The following is a 14,594-nucleotide window of genomic DNA, read 5'->3' as shown; positions in this document are numbered from 1 at the left end:
CATCCAAGCCATAGGTATGAATTCTTGGTTCAAAATATTAAATTTACAAAAGGTTGCTCTGTCTAAATTTTCATCTGCAGTAGCTGAACACGTTTAGCTGAATGCCAGGAAAGTAGAAATAGTTGGTAATAGGATTGTTTCCACTCAGGGAGACGAAAGAAAAGGTCATGTAACCTTACCTGGTTGCTTATAGAGCTCGAGAAGCAAAAGACACAGATTTAAAAAGAAGTACAAAACCCCCAGCCCCACTCAGTGTAAGTAACTCAGAGGAGCACATCATTCAGCATGTTTATGAAATCGGTTCAGCCAACAATTTTGATTAACCTATTTGTTTCAGAAATCATAATTGGTTTAAGATTCAAGGAGCTGAATTCCTTAAAATAAAATAAATTGTTCATAGGAAATCATTTGACCAGTTCTAGCAAGACAAAACCAGGTTAAGGCCTTTCACATAGTATTCTGCCGCCTGAAAACCCATAACAGAAATGTGTTTTTCATTTTCCTAATGTAATTTAATAAGGAACTTTTCATCATTAAGTATTGTAATTGCATGTACTTTATGATGCCATTACATATATTTACACAAATTAAGTTATTTGATGTAACTACATTATTGTTCAGGATGCATTTTTAAAATGGGCAAAATAGAAAGCAACAATGCTAAAATGACATTACAAAATGTTACAGCAAAATTCCAATGTAATATAACTATTGTTCAATCACTATATGAGAGTATAAAAGATAAATCAGTTTGAAAAATTAAGGCTAATCTCTATTGTTGGCTTTCATTGATGTTAATCAAAAATAATGGCAATGAAGCTACCATCTTGAACATCTAATAATACAGTGCAGAGCTGGAAGAATGGAATTCTGTTTAAATGGCAGAAGAAGAAAGCTGGGATATTTGAAATAGCTTTACATAAATACCACCGTATGTTTTGCTTCTTAAAATTATCCAATATGAAAACCAGTGGTTTCCTTAAAAAATGAATGAATATAGACCTGACCAAATAGATTTTGAGTTTGTGTTTGGATACACATTCATGATGCAGTGGGGTTGTGGCAGTCCTGCCTGGCATTACCAATCTGGTGGTTTCCACTAGATTTCCCAAGCATAACAAAGGAAGAAAATTATTTTTAAAATCAAGTTTTTCTCATTTCTGTCAGCCAAGATTGCAAAAACATTTTGGATTTCGTGAAAGGAATATGATTTTGTAGGGATTTGTTTAGAGAAGTTAGATTCACTTGCTGCAATAAATTCACTTGTTACTGGTGGTTTGTATCTGGATGGTGGCAAAATGGAGCAAGAGCCACAAATTTGAACTTGTCCAGATTTTGCCAATTGCTTGAGCCAGATGAAATTCTTCTTGGATTGGTGGCAATATTCTTTCAAAATTTTACCAATCCTACCAGACAAGAACTCATTAGCTGTGGATTGAACTGGCAATGCTGTAGCACAAGAGGGTGGTATTTTAACCTCCTGTTATATTAGGGTGGGGCAGAGTAAGCCTCCAACACCAGTGAGCTGTGTTGCAGCAATCACTCAATTTTTATTGTGAATTTTTAGAAAGACATGATCTGCAGACATGCTCAAATCTGATGAGATTATTAGTCTCCATTTGACCAAGATTTTTTGTGGCTGTAAAAGCTTATTAAATGCAGAGGCAGTCTGTCATGCTTGTGAGGAGTATCTCTGCAGTGCTGCTGTGGACATTGCTCTTTAATACCCATGATTTTAGCCTTAGCTCACAGTACAGCCATGGACAAAGCTGGCACAGACACTGGAAAGCTGTTCTTTAAAATATTTTGGGGGGAAATTGCTTTTTATAAATATGTAATTATGATTATAAAATCAATGTAGGCACATGTGTTTTAACTCTGTAAGTAGTGGTTGAGGTTCCTAACACCAAATGTATATTTTGAAATAATTAGGCATGGCAATTTCAAGGAAGGTGATAGGAAGTATTGTAAAAAACAAAAAAAATAAAACAAAAAAAACCCGGTAAAATTGCAATTTCACTAGTTTTGGAGCTCTAGTAGGCTTTTGACTCTTGTGAGCCCTAGTCTTGACTCTCAGCAGTGTTGACTAAGTAACCAGCATCCCTATATTAATTAAAATGTGTTTCCTATTCCTTTGGAATTGGACTGCATTGATGTGACCAGGAGTGTTTTCTGTCAAAGCTTACCCAAAAATAATTCCACCGAGCACTACATCCTGCAGAAAAATAAAAAATTCAAGGTGCAGGGACAGACATTTCCTGTACACTGACTGGTGTAGTTCTTGAGAGACCACAGTATATCCTGAATATGCATGGAAAGGCTTCTCTGTAGTGGTGGGAATGTCCTCAGCAGCAGTGTGTCCTGGAGAGGATGGGAAGCCTCTGCAGTTGTGGAGGATTGGTGAAATCCATGTCACAATGGCTGCATATCCCACTCTGCTCTGGGCTGGCTGTGTGGGGAGCAGACACAGGAGGAGGGAGGTGAATGCAGAGTTTCCACTGAGCAAGGTGTAAGATCTGCCCTGGCATTTCACAGGTTCAAAGGACCATTGCAAAACAGATTCAGATGGTGAAGCAGATTGGAAAAGGTCGCTATGGAGAAGTCTGGATGGGAAAGTGGCGTGGTGAAAAGGTAGCAGTGAAAGTGTTCTTTACTACAGAGGAGGCCAGCTGGTTCAGAGAAACAGAAATCTACCAGACTGTCCTGATGAGACATGAAAATATTCTTGGTGAGTGAAGTGAAAGAGAATTATTTGATAGTGAACAGGTTTTTAAGATTAGCAGTTTTGCATTTGCTGTTATCTGATGTCCTTTCCGATGTGCTTTGTTTCCTTCTGTGCTCTGCAATTAGCCACCCAGTGCTTTTCAAAGGAAAGCTTTTTAAAGGATTACTGAAACATAAATAGAAGTTTAAAAATATTGGGTTTTGGGGGTTGTTATTCCAAACATAACATGTCTGTTTCAGCCACTGGTATTTCCATATCTGGGCTTCTGAAAGTGCATTAAAGGCTAGAGGTGAGGCACAGTTTCATGTAAGTAAAATGAAAGGAATTAAATAGGTTATTAAAGCAAAACTACTGAAATGGGTGACAGTCCAGGGTTCTGAGCAGTTAAAAAAAAAAAACAAAAAAAAACCTATGGGAAGCATTAATTTCATTAATTTGAAAATATCTTTTTCTTTTTGAAGGATTCATTGCTGCAGATATCAAAGGTACAGGATCTTGGACCCAGCTGTATCTTATCACTGACTACCATGAAAATGGCTCACTTTATGATTATCTAAAATCTACTACTTTGGACACAAAAGCCATGCTGAAGCTGGCTTACTCCTCTGTCAGTGGCTTGTGCCACCTGCACACTGAGATCTTCAGTACTCAGGGCAAACCTGCTATTGCCCACCGTGACCTGAAGAGTAAGAATATCCTTGTGAAAAAGAATGGCACCTGCTGTATAGCAGATTTGGGCTTGGCTGTTAAATTTATCAGGTGAGTGGAAGTGAGGGGGCTGAGGAGAAGTTAATAAATCAGGTGCAGAATTTTCCTTAGTTGAGTGAGTGTTCATGTGTGGGTAAGCACCAGCAGTGTGTGTGCACACCTGGGCTCTACTCATCTGTGTGTGAGGTTACCTGTGTGGGGGAGAAGGTCATGCCAACACCTCATGCAGGTGTATAAATAGTTGCTTTTTGTTTATTTGAGCACATTAGCTGTGTTTGCATAAAGGTTCAGTTTTCATCACTCTCTTCTCCATATCTACCCTGGTATTGCTGACATGCAGTGAAGGGACATAGCAGTGACAGACTGAAGTCATGTCACTGAGCTTGTCACTGAAGCATTCAGCTTGTCTGGTCCCATGAAAATTCACTCTCAACTTGGAGAGAAAAATACTAATAATTTGCACGAGTTACTAACTAGGATTTATTGAAAAGGACCCCATTTGGGCTGCCTTTTGTTTCATTTCCTACAAATCAAATTGCCGAAGTACAGATTTGATTTTTGAAATGGCTTTTAAATTTGATTTTAAAAAATGGTTGTGTGTTTAAACAACTTAGAAAGAGCAGGCAAGTAGAACTTACTCACTCCTGGGATTCATAAGGAGACACTGATCTCTGACAGCTCAGTTCAAAAGGAGCTTGAGCTCTCAGCGGTGGTCCTGGCGGTTGAGACGCCTGTTCCAAAGTTTCTGATTTTTCTGTACACAGAAGTGTGTCCAGAATACATAGACTGAAGGTTTCCGTTTCAGAGGTCAGCTTTGAAACCGTGCACTCCCTGGAGTATTAAAAAAAAAAATCAGGAATTCTGTACAAATCTTGAACTGGAATTATTCAGAGTGAAAGGAAAGGCAGGTTTTTATGTGCTCTTCTTACTGTTCACTTACCTAGCAGGTTCCTTGGTGAGGCAGTTCCTTTATGAGCCTGACCTTTCTTTAGGAGACAAGAAAGGAATATTTTTACTTTGAGGAACAGAGGCCTAGAAAACAACAACTTGAAAATACACTATTAAAAAGTTTCAGGGAAGAAATTTACCCTTTGCAGGTGTGCTTTGCCTGGCATATACAGAACAGCACATACATAGCTGTGAATGAGGAAGAGCTAGGAATTACCAAGTGCTGTTACAAAAGAAGGTGAAATATGAATTTTTCACACTCCAGATGGAATTTGCACTGTGTACTTGGCTTGTTTTCATACTGAATCCTTCCTCAGACAGCATTTCTCATGTAACAACACAAAATAGTTGGAAGGAGTGTGCTCTGCTGAAGCTAATGATTCTAGGAAAATTCTTTGTATTTCCATTTCAGTTGGAATATTGCAAGATTGTGCAGGTCACTGCATTTATGTTACATTCTTGGTGATATACAGTAATGCCACTAGCATATGTATGATTCAATGACTGTGTAGGTGACTGGTTGTACCAGACTCAGCTTTTCTTCTTATCAGTAGGTGAAAAAAAAAAAAATTGTGCGTGAAGAAAACTACAAAAATGCAATTATTCTGTGAGCTTCTGTTGTATCCATCATATTTAAAATATATACATTTTGAAGGTGAGGAAAGGAAAACAGACCTTTTTAAGCAAACCAGAATAAATGCCATGTATTAAGATTTTAAATGTATTGGAACTGATGTAGCTGAATATCTGAGTTAATAAGATAAACAAGAATCCATTCATATAATTAATGGGGATTTTTTTTCCTGTATGTTGTCTCTTCTGGTCAGTGTGTGAGGTGTGACACATTTGCTTAGATGTTTTTATGCATTTATATCTCTGTGTCTCATATCTTGATGTGTAAAGGTTGTGAGGGATCAAACATAATGCATTCAAAAAATAATAGTTAGATTCATCTTCCTTGCAAATGTGATTTGCTACAGCTAAGAGATACTGCCTCAGCTACTTAGTGTCCCCCATTAATTGCTGAGACTGAAGCATTAGGTGGTGGAGTACGTTAAGGAAGCAGCGTTTAATGAAGATTTGATTGTTATCACTAACATTAGAGCTCGGGCTAATGCTAATGAAATCTCACAAATGTTACAGCATCCCTGTTGAGTCTTATCTCCATTGTGGTTCTGCATTTGAATGCTTAACATAGCCTCAGGCAGGTCAGCCTTTTAAGGAGGGTTGCCTTCACACTAAGAGGCTTTTCTTGCAAGAATTGTTCCATTAAGATTATGCATTACTTTTGACCTTGTTTGAGAGTGGATGTGGTATGGATTTAGTACTTATTCCATCTAAATTGCTTGCTTTTCAAGCCACTTTACTGCATGTTTGATGCCCTTTTTTTCTCCTTCTTTTTCTTTCAGTGATACAAATGAGGTAGACATCCCTCCAAATACCCGTGTAGGAACAAAACGTTATATGCCTCCTGAGGTGCTGGATGAAAGCTTGAATAGAAATCACTTTCAGTCCTACATCATGGCTGATATGTACAGTTTTGGACTCATCCTTTGGGAGATAGCAAGGAGATGTGTTTCAGGAGGTAAAGAGCTGGGAGATCACTTTAATTGTGTCAGTGAACCTCCATTACACCTTTTTCTCTGGGTAATTGTTTTTTACAGTAATAAACAAGCGTGGGTAAACCATACAGGTAACTCTCTTAATGTCTGTTCTCTTGTTGAAATGTGTTTTAAAGCATCAGTCAGTGCTATTTCAACAGCAGAGATTTAGGCTGTATTTTAATGGATCATTTGAAGGCAGCAGATGCCTGCACTGAGGAAGTGTGGAACTCAGAGACCTTTCCTAAAATCATCACATTTCTGCTGGACTGGGGGTGTTCAGCTAATTTAGCAGAAAGAAAATAGTGATTTCTTAGTTTAGTTAAGGGTTAAATGAAAGGAGGAGGACAAACAATTTGGGGTTTGCTGTGCTCTTTTTTGAAATAAATAGTCTGTTTGCAAGACAAGTAGCAAAATCCTGGAGGGAAGTGGCACTTATTACATCACTGTCATACCAGTGATGTGCTTCATTTCCCTCTTTCTGCATCTAGAGCTCAGTATAATGCAGAAGTGGTGGGTGTTGTTACCTTTCTTTTGCCACTGGGAAAGTTAAATGCACATAAATGACTTGGTTGCAGTTCTGTGCCAGTTTGGTGGTGAGAGTAGAGTATGTCTCTCTTGGGTCCCTGCTACCTGCAGCACACCTTATGGGTCTTTAAATCCTTCAGTATTGTGCTGAGTACTCATCCTAGAGGAGCTGAATGTTGCCAGTGAACAGCAGGATCCCTGTGTTTAAAAACTGGTGATGAGTATTGCAGTATTGTGAGGTGAAATCTGTAATTTATTTGTTATTGTTGCTATGCACAAAGAAGGGTACCTACCTTGCCATGTTCTGAAAAGGCACAGAAATGCCGTTTAGTATTTACCAGGTCCGCTGATAAGAAGGAGACCTAACTCAAGGTTAGTTCTCTCTCAAATTACACTGTTACAGACCCTATATTACAGCTCTTTCTGTGAGAACTTACTGGAGATTGCTGGACTGGGCAGCAGTGGTAGAAATTCTCACTTGTCAAGTTGCTACACTTTAGGGTTAAGGTACCTGGCCAGTCTTTACACAGCAGTGGTTACATTGGAACTTGACTGTGGAATAAACTTCTAGTGCAGGCAAGTCCTTTTTAAGGGCAGCACACCCAACTGTCAGACAGTATGGCCAATCTGTTATAGAATGAGAGGGGAAGAGGGGAGTGGAAGTTTTTTTCCTGCAAGTGACAGGCTACTAATTGCTTCTTCCAGGAATAGTTGAGGAATACCAGCTTCCATACCATGACCTGGTGCCCAGCGACCCCTCATACGAGGACATGCGGGAGATCGTGTGCATCAAGAGACTGCGCCCCTCGTTTCCCAACAGATGGAGCAGTGATGAGGTACCTGTCAACCCTCCTAGCACACAGTCTGTGCTTCTAATCAGAGTTACCGAGTGAGATTGACCCAGTTCTGCTTCCTTTTGAGGGAGGAGGATGTTTACCACGGGTGCTGCCATTTGGGAATAGCGGCATGTAGATGAATATTCCGCGGGGAGATGAAAGATATAAGTGGCACGAGATGTGAATGTGAGGGAGAAAAACAACCTCCCTGGGCTGCTTGAGGTCTTGTTCAACAGCCAGTGTGAGAAGATCTAATCAAAACTCACCTCCTTCATCCTCTTTCTAGTCAAATCCCTTTGAGCCTTCTGATTGGGGCTGGAAGCTCTGGAGGAAGGAGTATCAGTTCCAGAAAAGGCTTTTGTGTGGTGCCACTCAGTGTTTGGTCTGCTACCACACGTGTCAAGGACTGGGGAGGCTTACTGCAATAGCTGCTCTTGATTAATCGGTTAGCATCCTTGGTAATCCCACCCCAGGCATTCCAGCAATAAAAGATGAATTTGTTACTACACAGTGCTTGTGTATTACCGAAAATGCATTTATAAAATGTGCGTTAATCTACATGAAACATGTTTGGCTGGTCTGGGCAGTGTTTTGTGCAATGCCTTTCAGGCTCTGCACTGCCCTTAGGAGGAGAGCCCTTTTCCCTTCATCTTTCATCCCTGCAGTGTCCTGTGTCACTGAGGGGCTGTGTCGGTTCTCTCGGCAGTGCCTGCGGCAGATGGGGAAGCTGATGATGGAGTGCTGGGCTCACAGCCCCGCCTCCCGCCTCACCGCCCTGCGCGTCAAGAAAACCCTCGCCAAAATGTCAGAGTCCCAGGACATCAAACTCTGACCCTGCCAGGCAGCTCGGGCCTGCAAGTGGACTTTCTTGTGCAGGCAGAAATCCTGAAGATGTACCAAAAGTCTTTGCTGAGTACCTTGAATGGAGGAGTCACGCTGAAGAGCAGCTGTGAGTTTTTGAGGAGACTATCCCTTGCAAAAATCACCTGAATTTTGTCACGCAAGATTGAAGAGGCTTGTCTGCCCTTGTTTACATGAGGAAATACAGTTTTAGTAACTGGTTTAAGATTATGCATGTTGCTTTCCATGAAAGCCACTTATTATTTTATTATTATTATTGTTATTATTATTATTTTGATTGTTTAAAAAGACACTGCTTTAAATTTTATGAAAATAAAACTTTTGGGTTAGAAGTAAAAAAGATGTATATTGTTACATTAAAAGAAAAATTGGAGGAAACTGCTGAAAATGAAAGCAAAACAACTTTTTAATTTCCAAAAAGACTATTGCACTCCTGCATCAAAAAAAAAAAAAAAAAAAAAAAAGGTGAGTGGGTCTGTGTAGCTCAGAGGAGCTGTAGTGGAGCCTGCCTTAAAAGCCACCTATCTGTGGAGATAATTTTGCAAACCCTGCATGTGCAAGTGATTCTCACAGTACAGGGATGGAGCCCAATTGCGTCCTTGCCATTCCTGTTGCAGTGGGTGGCCTGATTCCTGTGGGTGGCCAGTCCCAGGGAAGGTCATACTTCCTTTAAGGTACTTGGGAGCTGTATGAATATGATTTGTTGTGACTTGTTTAAAGATCTTCATGTTTCCAGGAGACCTGATAGGGAATAGTACCACAGTGATAAACAAGTGCCCTTTTTCTTGGCTTTTTTTTCCCTTCCTTTTCCCCCACTGCAAAATAAAGTATTTTGTGTGTGAGTGGAAATGAAGTACACATTTGAATCTGGTGAGTAATTTGAAACTGCTAGAACCCACAAACAACCACTGTTAAACGGGAAATTCCTTATGAGAAGGAATTATTAACTTGCTCTTTCATTTTTGTAAAAGTGAGGGGTCCATCTACAACCACAGCTGAGGGGGAAAAAAAGCAAAAATCTGTGTTCCCTTTTTTAAAGGGAAAGTGAAAAAGCTCAAACTCTGGAGTGGCAGCCATTTTTCCTTGGGTGTGAGGAAGAGGAGTGTGCTGCCTGTAGTAGGAAGTGTCAGGGAGGGAGTGTGGGACACATCAGGTGGGTGGTGAGAGCTGGGAACTGTGGGCAGCACTGGGTACCTGCCTCAGCACTTCTGCTGTAGTGAGAGACACCACAAAGCAAACCATTGCTCAGGCTTTATCTGCATGACTATTTTGGGTGGCCTTCCAGCAGCCTCCACACCTCTGGCAGCCACAGGCTGATCTGCCAGGCTGGGGCTCTGTGTGGTCCCCAGCAAGAGGAGCTGTCAGGGAGAAAGGCAGTGGGACATGTATTTTCTCTCTTTCCCTGTTCCTCCTTCCTGGGGCTGCAGCAGCTGTAGCAATGCTAATGCTACAGAAGGGGAAATGAGAGGTGAAATATACCCTGGGAAGTGTTTTCTTTGGAAAGGTTCTGTTCTTCGTCAGATTACCAAAGCTGAGCTGCATGGGAGTTACTGGTTTACCCTTTTTTACCCTTCATCTGTTTTTAGAATTTTCCTGCCTGCCTATGTTGTCTTATTAGATGGTGTTCAGCTTAATTTTGAAATAAGTCCTTACAAATGCTGCTTTGATTATGCTAAGCCTATTTCAGAACTGAAATAATTGCCATGCAGGATTTAGCCTCAGCACTTCTGTAATGTTTCTTTTTTTGTTGCTTTTTTTTCCCCCTTTTTGAACAAAACTGATTTATTTGTGGTAGGTAGGCATATAATTGGGGTTTAGCTTAACAGCTCCCTGAAGATATTTCTAGCTGGAAAAATTACCATTTTATACTTTCAAGCTAACAGAGAAAAATGCGTGGTTCAAGAGAAACCAGCAAGACCTCCATGATGATAGGTGTTAAAAAGCTTAATCACAAGTCTTTTGTTCATTAGAGTGCTTTTTTTCTGCAGTGCAGTTTGCCTGCCTGTACCCAAATATACCAAGCAATACAAAAAGAAAGTCCCTGAGAGTTAATGATACACCAAATCATGACCCCGGGGGGGGGGGGGTGCAATGATGGTTTTCCCGTCCTTAAAAAATGGTTGTGAGGCTGAGAGTGTTTACTCCTCTCCTTGGCCTTGAGACTTGTGGGCTAAGATGGGGACAGCCCAGCCTCTCTTCACCTTTTTGTCTTAGTGAATGGAGCCACAGGTTTCTAGTCTCATTTCTTCCCCCAAAAGCCAGCACACCCTATGGAACCAAGATTTGTCAGCTCCAAAGAAGTGGATGGGACCTGCAGGTCCCAGGTTGTACAACAAGGATGCTTCTTTCCTGCCTGTTTGGATGTGTTTCACCTCTTCTCTCCTCAAGTAGATTTTTTTTTTTTTTTAATTAGGAGGGCTCTCTCCCCAGGAGTGTTTTGGAGGGTGCTTTGCCAGCTGGCAGCATGAGGCATGCAGTGAATGCCCCTGGCACCTGCCATCAGTGTGTGTTGCAAGAGAAAGGGCCAGTCACTGGTTTCCTGAGCAAATCTTATCTTTTTTTTTGGTCCAGAAGAAAGGGGTCTAAGATACTGGTTGATAGATCACATAAAGTGTGTATGTTAAATGTTCAAGTTTATGTGTTTTTATATATATATAAATATATATATATATATTCAGTTGCGAGTCTGGAATAGCTCCAGTATGTGGGTTAAGAGTAAACTATTATGGATGAAAAAGCACTAAATATAATATTTATTTATGAAAATGCATAAATGACAAATCACTGCAACGGTGCTGTATAGGAAAATAGATAAATATATATATATATATATGAGGAGACACACACTGAGAAAGCAAACAGTCTGCAGTTGTGTAACTAGTGCCTGCCTATTTTCTCCCAAGTCCAGATTTTGCCCTCAAATCTCCTATCCACTGTAATCTGTTGTGAAGGGCTATTCCTAAGGCTAAAAAAACAGCCTGAGGGAAGTGTGGAGATCTTTTGTTCCAGCACTGTGACATTTGAGTTACTGCCTGCATGGGTGGCTTTCTGCAACTCAGTATGTCATTATTAAGGTTTCAGCACCTGCAGTGACCACAGGTTAGTATGTTTATTTTGCCAGGTGTGGCCTTTTAATGTCACTTCCATATTTTGGTAGTTTCAAGAGGCACTTGATGAGGGCTTGGAAGTCAGTGGTAAACATTATTGTGGCTTTGGTGCCCACGGGTCTAGAAATCCACTTTTCAAATGTAAATCATTCAAGGAAGTGTAGTTTAGTTTCTTACTGGCATAGGTGAGATGGCATAGGTAAGTGGGAGAAGAAAAAAGATGCCATCTAGCAACTGCTATCCTTTCTCTAGCACAAAGTTATTTCTATTAAAGAAAAGGTTGTCAATGTAGAGACTAAGAAATTAATTTGTGTTCTATTTTGAGAACCAGTGCCTTATTAAACTTGTAAATACTGTAATTAGAAAACCTGGGGAACAAACTGTATTATGTTGTATTTGTTCAAATTGTATATGGTTAACATTCCCCCCCAATAAAATTGTTTCCATCTCCCCATGACAGACATTGCTACTTCCTTTTCATGTGCTTGAAAAGCACCATATTTTTTGTTTCATTTCCCTGGCTAGATTATTTTGACTGTGCCTCATTTTATTTATTTTATTTATTTTATTTTTATAATATTTTTTCCTCTGAGCAAACAAGTAAACAGCAATATGTTGCATATGTTTCCACTGGCATAAAAAAGCATCACTCCTTTCACAAGTCAGTGAAGAGAAAAATAGTAATTAAAGTAGTGTTATCACTAATAGAGCAGTTGCTCATGTTTTGTGGCTGATTATGTAAATCTATAGGAACTCAGTATTAGCATAGTATTTTTTTAGACATCTCCCCCTTCATTCTGCCACATCTTTATTTTTGGCTACTATTTTTAATAGCACAAGAGGAACAGGAGTCATCTCTACACAGACTGAAGCCAGAATTCCCAGCCCCATGCATCAGGTGAAAAAGTTTCAGCCTAAATACCAAGCATCAGCTGAAAATGGCATTGCTTAATGCTGAGACATGGGGTATGTGCCTCTACATCTAGTGAGGTATTTCTGAGAATTTGTGCTTAAAGTTGGATCCCTGTTGTCATTCTGCAGTGCTGTGTAGCAGATCCAGCTCAGTGTTCCTCATGTTTAATTGCCTTGCTGGTTGTTTTCAGCGAAGTGTGTAAATAATAGCAATTTTCCCTTGAGCTGCACAGCCCCTGCAGCCCTCCTCCTTTGCTCCAGAGCATCTGTGCTGAGTGGCACTGCAATTATTCCCCAGCCCCCTTGGCCTGGCCACAGTGAGGTGACAAAGCCCCGTGCTTGCTGCACATTGCCCCTGGCATGCCACTGAACTCCACAGCTCTTATGTGCAGACACTTTTCTTTTGAGGAGACTTTTTCTTTTTTCAAGAAGAAACTAAATAAAAGACTCCACTTCTGAGCTCCCAGGAGCTAAACAATTGAACACAAGGTAGTGGTCTATGTTTTTTTTTTCAGTTGCTTATAAATATAATTTATTACCTGTTTAAAAATTCTTTCTTACACTTTGTACATGTCAGGCTGACAGAATAAATGCAGGCATTTACAAACAGAGGGAAGGAGAAAAAGGGAGGGGGGTAAGAGGCACACTCAGAACTAGTAAACCACACCTCCACTGTACAGCAATACAAATAATGCAATGGCTAGCACTTCTCCTGTAGTAAGTCAGTCTTTAGAAAAGGAATTGCATAGAAGATACAGCAACAGGGAAATCAAAACCAAAAGAGTTCTCCAGATCTGAATAGCAAAGAAAACAAATCCCACAAACCCCAGTAGAGTGACAGGGGAAGAGAAGGGAGAAATGTGATACACCTGGGTCACACAGATGTTCCTTTTCCTACTGGCCCTCCTTTGCTTTGGAAAGGTACTGAAGAAATAATCTTTTTTTTTTTTAATTCCTTTTTTTTTTTTTTTTTTTCCCTCTTCAACAATAACAGAATGTGTTTGAGAGGCAAAAGCAGTCTGCCACACAGATGTGTGCAAACAGTAATGCCACAACTTCTGTCTCAGCTGAGTCACACACCCTGGGTTATTGGCTCTCGGCTCGGGTGCTTTTGCAAGGTACCTTGAAAAATCTGCAGGGAGAAGAGTGTTTTGCCTCTCCTTCCTATTTTGTTTACTTTCCAGACCATTTTTACTTTTTATTTGTATTGTGCTAGCTCTCAATTTTACTGGCAAGCGGTAGCCAGAGCCAGCTGGCAGCAGCCAAAGAAGCTCTGGGGTCCGTGCAAGCTTTTCTCATCTCTTGTCCCATCAGTGCTGTGGGAGGACCCTCCTGATTCCATCCCACTTCCTCACAGGCATCCCAAAGCTACTCCCCTGCCTGACATGGAATGCTTTGGGAGCAGAGGGCAGGTACAGGGGGCAGCACACATAGCAATGCATCTCTTTGTCAGGAGAATGACACCTCTAATAAATACATTTAACCAGCACCAGAAAACGTGAAATACTCATTTGGGATAGAGGCTGGTGGGAACTTGGGTTTATAGTTGTTTTTGGTTTTGGTTTTTTTTGGGTTTTTTTTTTTTTTTTTTTTTTTTTTTTGTTTTTTTTTTTTTTGTTTTGTTTTTTTTTTTTTTTTGTACAAACTGTTTATCAAATGACTTTCAGATAAGGGATTTTCAGATTTCAGGGAGCAGGGGTTAAGTTTAAAGGACAAATAAGTAAATAAACGAAATGCTGCTATTCAAGTAAGGAGCCTGGCCTAACAAACTTGAGGCTTTATTTCTGTGGCTTTAGTTCAAGTCCAGTTCCAGTTGCTTGACAGTTTTTACTCTGTTGGCTTTCAACATACTGCCTATTTGACCTTGGAGTGATGATACAGCACTGAGTTTTAACCTTTACCTTCCCATACAAAAGCATGAGAGCTAAAAGCCTCCAGCAGGTTGTGTCCTTTGTTTTCTCCTCTTTGTAAGTACACACACACACTTACTTTGCCTTTCTGTCCCACTTCCAATGGATGTCTGAGATATGTGCTTCAGCATTTAAAAACTTGCAGTGCAGCTCTTTTTATGGACTCAAGGTTTTACACACAAGCCAGGAATGGATTGCAGTGGTGACCCCCAAGTCAGTAACTCATTGGAGTCATTGTGGGAGAAGAGCCAAAGGTTTGGTTTCCATTCACAAACCACTTGTGTCTTTGCACCTCCTGATACTGACCAAGCCAGGAAAATGAGTTACTTCATGGCCAGGTGAGAGCCAACCTGAAAAGACTTCTGAACATCCTGTGGGATTGTTTACAAAGTGCCCTGGAAACAAGATTAAAAAAAATCCAAGCCAACCTCAACAAAATTACTGGAAAATAACCTCAG

The 14,594-nt window shown here is 40.4% G+C and overlaps 1 protein-coding gene across 10 annotated transcripts in view; it reads left to right on the top strand.

Annotated features, from left to right (window-relative positions):
* BMPR1B (bone morphogenetic protein receptor type 1B) overlaps nucleotides 1-8,547 on the top strand; it is a 221,689-nt gene extending 213,142 nt beyond the window's left edge. For all 10 annotated transcript variants that reach the window (XM_079307115.1, XM_079307111.1, XM_079307117.1 and 7 more), the window contains 5 exons: nucleotides 2,536-2,728; nucleotides 3,187-3,484; nucleotides 5,791-5,966; nucleotides 7,216-7,346; nucleotides 8,053-8,547. In XM_079307115.1, the coding sequence (XP_079163241.1) occupies nucleotides 2,536-2,728; nucleotides 3,187-3,484; nucleotides 5,791-5,966; nucleotides 7,216-7,346; nucleotides 8,053-8,178 (924 nt within the window). In that variant the 3' untranslated portion in view covers nucleotides 8,179-8,547. The remainder of the gene's footprint in view (nucleotides 1-2,535; nucleotides 2,729-3,186; nucleotides 3,485-5,790; nucleotides 5,967-7,215; nucleotides 7,347-8,052) is intronic.
* Nucleotides 8,548-14,594: the final 6,047 nt, after the last annotated feature.

Source organism: Erithacus rubecula, assembly GCF_903797595.1.
Source record: "Erithacus rubecula genome assembly, chromosome: 5".
NCBI classification, from domain to species: Eukaryota; Metazoa; Chordata; class Aves; order Passeriformes; family Muscicapidae; genus Erithacus; species Erithacus rubecula.
This window is presented reverse-complemented; position numbering and strand designations above follow the sequence as displayed.